The sequence below is a fragment of the Silene latifolia genome, chromosome 6, assembly GCF_048544455.1.
Source record: "Silene latifolia isolate original U9 population chromosome 6, ASM4854445v1, whole genome shotgun sequence".
Lineage (NCBI taxonomy): Eukaryota > Viridiplantae > Streptophyta > Magnoliopsida > Caryophyllales > Caryophyllaceae > Silene > Silene latifolia.
The window spans coordinates 13,385,820-13,396,364 of NC_133531.1; the positions used below are offsets into that span (position 1 = coordinate 13,385,820).

Below are 10,545 nucleotides of genomic sequence, written 5' to 3' on the forward strand. Positions count from 1 at the left end.
AATAGTTTCCTTACGGAAAATAGACCATCATACGGTATTAGACCATCTTACTTTATACTTTGGGTTTCAATAAACTGCAGACAGCGACAATAGAACAAATCTCCCGAATTTTCGAGTTAGATGTGCTGATGCATAATGAAGGGGGAACTAGGGATAAACAATCATCATCTCCTACAAAAGAGGAGAGAAAAAAGGGGGAAACCATATAAAATGAATGGTAACAAACTAAACTAAGACTTTGTTACCCATATTTCTTGCCATGAATTAATCTTTTTTTATACACACTACAACATTAATTAATACACTGAAGGAGCCAAGGGGAATGTTTAACCCCACAAAAATTCTAAAGAAGAGGGTAGATCAATTTCATTTTGCTCATTTTCATGTATCTCAATCTTGAAAAAAGCCTTTTCAATAATTACAGGGTCAACATCTATCTACTCTTCATCCTCTACCGGATTGAGGATGTCGGTGACATGGTTCCATCTGATCTTCTTGCTGTTTGCCCGGAAACTGATGCCTTATCGGACCCCCTAACATTGTACTTCTCATATACCTTTTCACGGTTCTCCGACCACCATGTTTCCGCTTGGTGTTCGCCGAATCGTCTCCGGCTAGCATAAGAAAAGATCATGTCCAAAAAGGGTACCAAAATCAGATTTGTACGTTTATGATTATAGTTAAAGCGTCCCTATTAGATTAAGAAAATAGAGAGGCGAAGAGTATATCAACAGACAGAGCATGCCAGATCAAACCTATTCCATTAATAGAAAAGGAAGCTAGGCATATATAGAGCTAGCCAAACGGGTCATTTAGTTCCGTTCAGGTTGGGCATTTCAGCTTTCAGGTATGTTATCCATTTCAGGTTGGTAAGGGTCGGTTCTTTCGTATTCGGTCCATTTTGGTTGTGCTATTATCAAGTCAATTCAGGTACCTGTCTATTGGTCATTCAGCATAAATGCTCAACGTTAGTCAATCATGTCTATGCCAGTATGCCAGGTCGTGTTTGCAAAACAAAAAACAAAAAAAAAGAAGTGTATTTTCAAATTAGTCATTTTGATCATGTTATTAATTTTCAAGTGGGGCGATTTTGGCTTGGGTAAATATCAAGTGCAACCACATTGGAGCAAATTACAAGTCATATGGAGTCAATTCACTTTTTCGGTTGTATTCTTGCTGTTATGTTCCAACAAACTTGGATCAAGCCATTTTGGGGTGGGTCAGTTTTGGACGTCTAGGCATATGCCAAGCTTGCCTAAATATGGCAATTTGATCCTTTCCTAAATGATTAGATCCAAGTTTGACTGACCCTTGTACACAGAGCCACAAACAAGAAATAAGGCACATAAGGATGCAGGATTACCTGAAGCGCACTCGTTTAAGATCTCTCGTACCATCTCGAAGAGCGACCAGAGTTATATAAACACCAGGTTCGTACTGTTCTATCCACTCGGCTTCAACTTGACTATTAGTACCTACAGCTACTGGACTTCTTGATCTCATACTGTTCTGCCCATCTTGAGTAGAAGCAGAAATCCGGGCATCTGAGGCATCAGAATCAGACACATAACTGCCAAACGTCTGGAGATTTCCGGAAGTACTTGACAGCTTGGAATGCAGAAGATCATCTCTAAGACTCGAGGGTACAACTCCTTTGTTTTGCTGGTAGATGTTTTCATTGAGCTTATGCGACTCTTTGGGTGATGGGAGAAGTCCTTGAGCTCCGTTCGTCATGGAATTGTCAACTCTAGCTGATGAGGTGACATGTGAGCCATTCATGGGGTCCAGTCTCGAGGGAAGCTCTCCATTCGAGTCAGGGAAATGAAAACCATTTGGATCTAGGCCATTTGGTAGCTGAGGAAACTTTATGTTCTCAGCGTCGTACGCTCCGGGAGGTAACCGCTCAGCCATATCTTTTAACTGAAATAGTTAGTAACAAGAGACTAGTTACAAACCACAACCTTAAAAGCAACAGGCCACATCTGTAAAGAAAGAAACTTACGAGACGCTCTTGCATGTCAGACAAACTCAATTACCCTATAATTTAATGAGGAATACATCAAGATTTGAGTTTGTCTCACATGAGAGTGATGAGACTGTCTCACAAAACTCAGTGCGTAATTTAATCAATGGGCATAAGTTTCCGACTTTCCGCGGCAAATTTTCAATGTGAAAAAGAAAAAAGATTAACACAAACCATGGAGCTACAATTAAAAGTGGATGGTAATGGGGACACCTAATCAGGAAGGCTACAGTAAGTTTAGGGATGTGTAGATCATGCATAAGTGAATGTCGCCAAATATTGGAATGAGCGCCAAAGGATCACACATAATAGACAAGTATGAACGAAAGTCTCTCATAAACCAAGAAATGCCAAAACACAAACATAGAATGAAATTAAATGACATTGCCCTAATTTGGATAAAGATATAAACCTGTGAAGTAAGCGACTTGATAACTTCTTTTGCAGCTTTAGTTTTGGCAGATTCTTCTGCAGCTTGTGTCATAGCTTCTTGAGTTTTCCTCGTGGACTTCTCAAGTTCTAAGTCTTGAAGTTCACATCGCTGACGTAAGCTCTCAACCTTAACACAGACGAGACTCGTGAAAACATGAAAAGTTAAATAACCAAGGAAACAGACAAATAAAATTTCAATAATACCTGTGCTCGTAATTTTATAACTTCTTGATTTAAAAGTTCGTTGGTCTTCTTCAAACTGTCGGCTACGTTTTTAGAGAATGATAAACCAGCTGTGGTAGGAATAGGTGTTGCAGAACGTGGAGGACTTGACTTCCTTGAGAAAGGTGACACAGGTCTTGAAATGGACTTAGTTGAAGTAGTAATTGGCCTTGGAATTGTTTGCTTTACATCAATGGTACTAGATAAAACATCTTTCAGTTGTAACAAGGACTGTGGTTGAGAAGCATAAATCAGTGAAAACGTCTCAGCTTTCTTCCCTTGCTTGGCAGCTTTTGAATCTAACTGCTTGATTAGATCCAAATTAGATGGCAACATTGATTTGGATAGTCGTAGCTCAGCCTTATCCAACCTATCTTTGTTTTCACCTGAGAGCCGAGGACCGGAACTTCTTCCTCTAATGCCACCACCTTCTGAAACTTTACTCAGTTTTGTAAAACAAGAATCACAAACTCGATATGGTTTACCAGGATTAGGAGCAAGAGCCGCTCTAAATGCCTTTTTCGAACTACAGGAATGGCAGTGTACGAGTCCACAATTGTAACAGTTGTGTCTCTTACGAGTAAACCCAAAAGCTTGCCTACAAGATGAACACTGGGACTGCTCAGCTCCTGACACCCATTTATGAAGACATATAGCTGCTGTATAGGTTGAACCACAAGTTATATATTTTACATGTCGGTCCTTTAACGGCTCCACCAAAGTGGGTACTTTACGATCTTCCATATCACCATGACCCAACCTTCCATTGGCTCCCTTTCCCCAAGTATAAACCTCGTTCCTGGAAGTTAGCACAGCTACATGATAAGCACCACATGCAATATCTTCAACAACTTCAGCCCCAAGTCTATCTTCCACCAAACAAGGGAGTTTACCTTCAGAAACGGGATTCCCAAGCTGACCATATACAGTACTTCCCATTGTAAAAACATGACCGGATGTGGTCAACCCAACAGTTAAACTATGTCCGCAAGCAACTTTGTGAAAATTGTACTCAATAAGTGATGGCACACATGTTGGTTTAAAGCGGGGCTCTCTGTCACCTTGACCAAGACGACTTTTATCTCCATCTCCCCAGGTGAATAGCTTTCCAGAAGAAGCACGGGAATCAGATTGAGTAACAATAACTTCAACAACAGCTGCAGTATGCCACACCCCACATGCAACGGCAATTGACCTCAAACCTGACAAAGATTCCACCTCTCTAGGATATGGAATATTTTCCCTGTCTCCATGCCCTAAAACACCAAATGTTCCATCACCAAAAGTGAAAAGTTGCCCAGTTGACGTAATTAAAGCAGTATGCCAAGGACCACAAGATACAGAAGCCACTTGAAGGCCTTCAAGGGGTCCAACGACCCTCTTTGGTATCCAGTGACTCACTTCTGTGCCATGTCCAAGGAGTCCGGCATTATGTGTACCATCACCCCATGTATACAACTCACCCGACATTGTTACTGCACAACTATGAAACTCACCACATGCAACAAAATCGACAGAAGAAGTGGCTAAAGATTCAACTAAACGTGGATGAAAAACATCCTCACCCACACCATGGCCCAGCCTACCTCCGGATTCTTCACCCCAAGTAAAAACTTCACCTTGTCTCGTGACAAGGGCAGCATGCCTAACACCACAAGCTATGTGGTGTACATCCAAGACTACATTAGCTTCCAATGGCTTGGGAAGAAGAAAATCTGCTCTTGTACCCACCAAATTAGCCTTTTTCTCAGCTAGAACGTTGGAAGAATTTTCATATATAACCTCTCCCCAAATGTACACATCACCAAGAGCATCACAATCGTCACCTCCAGACCCATGACTAGAAGTGCTTTGTACACTAGAAACACTTACTCGGAAAGCATCAGAACTATATCCTTTTGCTTGCATATTTATACTATCTAAAGATACTTGTGACTTCTGAGAAAGCCTAGAAGTTTCAAGGTGGCTATGCTTCGGAGACAAACCACCATGAAAACTGACCGAACCCTCGGGAGAGCTAAGATATCGTGTCAAAGTAGCAGAGCTTTCACTTGGACTACTTGATATTGAATCTTTGTTGTCCTGAAATTAATTAATCACCTATAAATTAATTTTTTCATAGAACCCAAAAAGAGGAAAGAGGCCTTTCTTATAGCACTACACTTTAAGAAGTAAAAGGCCGCAAACTAGAACTGCAACAAAAAAAAATTTAAAAAAATCCATGTAGGTAACTTTACTTGAAAGGAAAGGCCTTCATCGTTCCATCCATCAATTTTTGAGCGTCCACCTTTTCCTGCACCTATGAGTGCAGTAAGACCAGCAATCCACCCCTCTGCCTCAGCTTTGTCCTTGCAGATCTAAGAACGACATACATTAAGTTTCAGGACATAAATATACTCTAGAATAAAATTACACGAAAAAAGGAAGCGTGGGACATTTGCCACTGACCAAATCAAGAGACCGCTTTCCGTTGTTATATAGAAGAGAAAATGATAAATAATCTTTGTCTGGCCGTAAATACCTTCTAAAGACAGCCTGGTAATTAGAAAAATCGTTCAGCTTATAAGGTGATAAACATTAATGAGCAAAAAAATCTAAGGAACAATGTCAAAAATCACAGAAACTTACAGTTCTTTGCCCAGGTATTACTTTTGACACGCAAGATAATTTTATACTTTTTTCACGGCTACTAGATAACCAAATCAATGTTGTTTCATCCTGTCAAATAAAATTTGAAGATTCATGGTTAGCGAAAGGATTGTACTCAGTAGGGAAACAAACACAAGTGCAGAATTTTGCTTTGATAAAGCTTCTCCAGACATGATGAAGTGCCTAGTAAACTTCTCCAATAAATGAGTTAGCTCTAGTTCTATGGAACTTCATTCACCCATGATGAGGTGCCTATAAAATGTGCTTATAAAAACAAACAGCAAGGTTTCCTAAACATGCAAATTCATAAGGTCAAGTTAATTTGCGTATTTGTACTAACTAAGAATCCATGTTGCTACTATTTTTTATTTAGCCTATTGCTAAAGAAACATATTTGGTGGAGAAAGAAACATAAATCACAGTTTCAGTCACGGTCGTGGTGTCGGATTTTGTGGCCTAATCTTGCTCAATGCGGTCAATAACATCTCAAAATGCGGCCGCAGTGAACTCTAAAACCTTGATACATCGATGGTGTCGCGGTAGATATTTATAACCATGCCTTGGAGTGTCTCCTATCATAAGCGTAAATACCATACTAAGTGCTAGTTCTCTATTCTACAACACTTTCTTGGCAAATTAACAATTGGTGCCCATCTCAATCCAAGAATATATGATGATAATATGTTTCCACCACAACTCACGAGAAAGTGGAACCCAGTCAAGCAATGAGCCTGTGCGGACAGCATCACAATAAGACACATATATGATCAACTAGATGATTAAACCCTTACATACCTCGATAGTCATATAATACCACAAGACTATAGGTAAATTAATGTATAAGACATTAAGACTAACAAAGCAGCGAAAATCTTAAAATCTGTTGCTCCTGAATCAGCAATGGGCCAATGACATAAGATTCATCTTCTCAGAAAAGATGAACGCCTGGTGGCTTTAAGAAGGACATTCTCACACAACAATGCATTCAATCGAGCCACCAACAAGACAAAAACATCTGTTGTGCCAAAGCATTTCCTCTAAAGAACCCAAGTAATAACCACCTATCTAATTGGAATATGAAGACCTATGGAGCCCATCCACTACATCAAGATAGAATTAGAGCAAAGAATAAAATTAACATGATTGAACTCAGCAAGCTCTAAAAAAATCTATAGCTCAGCTGAGCACTAATACAAATAATCCATCAAGCAGGCTAGAAGGGAATGAAGAGGGAAAGAATGTAAATGAGCATCAGGAGAGAACACGAAGGGAATTTATAATTGAAAGCATAGTTTATTAGCAAAACGACAAGCGAATAACTGAGTTAAATTTGTCTTGCCAAGTTATCTAGGGCCGCCTCCACCATATGAGACAGGCATATATTTCATCCAACAATGAAGTTGATCAACATAAAATGCTATAGGCTCAATATCCAATAATGAAGGCCACTCAAAGATATAATTTATTTCTGGTCAGAGCAGCTCCTCTCAGTACACAAAGATAACAAACTGACACGTCAGCTTTACATCAGACATTAGACAATCAGCTACAGATTTGAAACAAAACAAATGTCAACACTACTATCAAATGAACAACAACAAACTTATAATTAAAAAGCAGAGAGAGTGAAGCATATTAACTTACACTAGAAAGTCTAAAGGGGCAAAATTTAGGTTTTCCCTTGCGACCATATTTAAGTAACTGAGCACCCTTCTTCAAAGCTATCAATGCCTGCAAAAGTAAGTAGTACGAAAATCTTGTCAAGATAAAGCTCCACCCTAGCCGAATCAAGAGGATACACTTTTTGATAGCTTAGATCTCCGCCATAACCAAGGGTGGCGCAAGGGGAGCTAGTAGAGGATGCTGCCCCTATAATATTTACATATATAAATTGCGCCACAATCACATACGTAGTTCTTATCTGAATACTCAACGGCAGGAATGATGTCTATTTCATCAAGGAAGAGATACCCAGTCACATGTTTTGATTCCTGAGAGAGCCAACTATTGATTTTATTGAATTTGTTTTTAATACTCAGTTTGCGTTAAGGATACATAGGAAGTCCCTGGCTTGCAAGAACTAAGGAAATTTAGAGTCAGAACAGTAGAAATTCTCCTGATAGACGTTCTGTTAAATATTTTATAGAAATGAATCTAGTCGAAATAGTTCACAAAAAACACATGGTTCACCAACTCCTTACGCAGCTAATTTTCAAAACTACTACCTTCTTGTAAAATCAAAGTTCCCACCTTCTATGAACATTTCCTTCAAATATCCCACCAAAAGCAATTGTTTTGCTAAATCAAAAGACATTCTTCAACAAATATTAATCATCAAATGGTTTTTTCCTCATATCAGAAGACATCTCTCCTTATAAATGGTCTTACATGATTGATATTAGTCAAAAAAATTGCCTTTTATGTAGACATAAGTGCCTTTTGGTAGGAGATTTGAAATAACAAGTGTAGAGAAAAGACCGGAGTTTTATTAGTGTATAAAATAGAAAAGAACTGTCGATAAATTCATTGTATTTTGGTTTTTTTTTTCAGTAACCGTAACTCCATATGTATAAGCTCGCCATGAAGAACCCAAAAATAAATACCATGAAAAAGTTCCAACTAGTAACAGTGGGACACACTTAGAATACCATAGACCTCCTTCCAATCTAAAAACTTTGGCCATTTTTAGTCAGCTAATTTCCAAGGAAATAAATATCTTAACTTCCCCTTTACGGTTAGGATAGTTGTCCTCAAATTTGACCCCTTCTAATTTTCTTATTTGATTCAAGGGTAAAGTTAGAACACAACCGCTTTCAACTACTAATTACAAAGGGGACAGTCATATTGGTGAAAACCAAAATAGAAAGATTTGATTTTTTTTTTACAGACAAATGAAGAGACGCAAAAGAAACACCAACAATAAATTCCATCTTCGTAGGGGCCAAATTTCATATTGATCATTTTTAACTTTCCTAGAAAGCTTCTTTGGGGGGGGGGGGGATCTGAAATATCTCAAGTTCATTGTCATAGACGACAAATAACCGTCTACCACATCTAGATAAAAACAAGGAAAATTTAGTACTTCCCACCTAATACGTCATTTTACTACTACCTAATTTTATTTTAATTTATAATTACCACCTATGTGACATTTCGGTCATAAATCGATCCCTTAAATGAATAGTGTTCAACTTCTAAAGTAAAGTTTTACCTGTTTTGCACAATGTATGAATCTTCTTACCAACAAAAAGATATACTCCGTAAAACATTACAATTAAGAAATAAACCAACTAAAACAAAACGGAAATTACTTTAAAAACTAATTGAAGTTTATTTTTAGTACTAATTTGTAACAAAAACATCATAAGAGGTAGTAATTTAAAATAAAATACGCTGTCCGTATTTCTGTTTTCTTCCCACTTTCTTTTTTGGGAAGTATTTTATTTATTTTCCCACTTTCCCCTTTTGGTATGTTTCTCTTGCCTTTTTACCAAGTTCTCCTGATGACCTCTTACTAATTACAAAAAATACCCTTGCTACAATCATCGCCATCATACTTCTCTCACCTAGCACTACCCTATCTGGCCACAACCACATCTCCGAACACCAACATGGCCGACGACCACCATCATCACAGACGACCACATCTCCAAACCCAACTATAGCCAACCAACACCTATCCGACCACCCTCAGCGCCGTTGAACCAACTAATAATAAAGACATCGTTTTGGATGGAACTTGTAAGAGAGTGTATACATTTGGTACTAGTAAGTACCATATTAATCTCAATGACAAATTATAAAATCCGAAATAAAATTGTACATTGTCTATGAATTATCGATAGTTTACCCCAACTTAACAAAACTAATTACCCCAGAACAACATTCTCCTCAATAAAATCCGAAATCAAAACTACATCTTGTTTAATCATCACCAGATTATACACACAAAAAACGCGAAAACTTAAATTCAGCTAAGAATTCAATAGCAAGGTACATTGAGCATCAGCATACATAGTCAATATAGTCTACATCAAGTCAAAATTACTTCCTTCAAACACACCAACATTTCCCCCAACATCATTCGACAATCTAATCCTTTCTCATAATACCTCAAAATCAGCTTCCTCCTATATTCATGGTAAGGGCGGTTTTAATCAAAGGTAAACAAATGATATCAACTAGCTCAATTACGACAAGACCAAAGTTCGAAACCCGTCAACATAATAACATCAAAACAAAATAAAAAACATGAAATTAAACCTGTTCAATGTCACGATGAGGAAGAGCATAGCTAGCGAGATCTGCCATTCCATGTGAAGAATTCAATTAATTTCCTCCATCTCCGATTTCCACCTCTTTTACTAACATCATTGCCTTTCATCCTCTACACTATTACCACCATCAAACTTAAATTAATTAAATTGACTAATTAATTGACTAATTCCTCTTATTTTCGTAATAATCCAGCTCCACAATTTCAAACCCTAGATCTACCTAATTTCCGGAAAAATCCCTCTTTTCAATCAAGCAAACAATCCCACAGTTCCCACAGCAAGATCTATCTTCAACGCTTTTCAATAATCACTACAAATTCCAATGCAACTAGTACTATAAAGTATACTACAAATTAATTGATAAATAAGCAATGAAATTGAATTAGGTTTAGGGTTAGGGTTTGTGAATTTGGGGGGAAATTGACGGAGAAGTCGCCGGAAAAGGGAGTCGACGGCGAAGAGAGAGAAAGGGTTAAAATGTTTTAGTTGTTATTTTATTAAAGAGAAGGGAAGAAAGAAGGGATATTTAAGTAGACGGGTCCCATGGGAGTAAGTACGGGTCAAAGAATGATAAAAGCGGATATAAATGAGAAATGACGGCTTTTGACAAGATTATTTTTGTGCTTTTCTTTGTTCAAGTACATCTTAAACATATAAATCAATAAAATAAAAATTGATTTGACAAGACATTAACAAGATTAATATTCAACTCCACCCTACCACTTTGCTTTTTTACATTTGTCAACGCGTGTTTTACGCGGTAAATATCGTTAGCTACGTATTTGCAAAAATTATAAAAGTTAGATATTTTTAATATACTCGTAAAGACGAATCGAACAAGATCTCACATGAATATATTTTCAATTATGTATTGAGAGAAAATCGATAATGAATGTGCATTTGTGAATAGTGTAGAAAATAGAAATGGGTAGAGTGGAGTTG

At 37.7% G+C, this 10,545-nt stretch overlaps 1 protein-coding gene across 1 annotated transcript; it reads right to left on the reverse strand.

Moving 5' to 3' along the window:
• Nucleotides 1-206: 206 nt before the first annotated feature.
• On the reverse strand, nucleotides 207-10,230 carry LOC141586400 (PH, RCC1 and FYVE domains-containing protein 1-like). The gene is made up of 9 exons (XM_074407611.1): nucleotides 9,590-10,230; nucleotides 6,971-7,057; nucleotides 5,306-5,395; nucleotides 5,126-5,212; nucleotides 4,915-5,034; nucleotides 2,660-4,759; nucleotides 2,436-2,582; nucleotides 1,364-1,920; nucleotides 207-614 (listed from the first exon to the last, which is right to left on the reverse strand). Exons 1-9 carry the CDS (start codon nucleotides 9,635-9,637, stop codon nucleotides 452-454), a joined length of 3,399 nt encoding a protein of 1,132 aa, XP_074263712.1. The 5' UTR covers nucleotides 9,638-10,230; the 3' UTR covers nucleotides 207-451.
• Between the last annotated feature and the right edge of the window lie 315 nt (nucleotides 10,231-10,545).

Coding starts and splice junctions, on each gene's coding strand:
- LOC141586400 (XM_074407611.1), bottom strand. CDS start 9,637: ATGGCAGATCTCGCTAGCTATGCTCTTCCTCATCGTGACATTGAACAG. Junction 5,396..6,970: donor GCCCCTTTAGACTTTCTAGT/GTAAGTTAATAT, acceptor TTTATTTGACAG/GATGAAACAACATTGATTTG. Junction 5,213..5,305: donor TAATACCTGGGCAAAGAACT/GTAAGTTTCTGT, acceptor TCTAATTACCAG/GCTGTCTTTAGAAGGTATTT.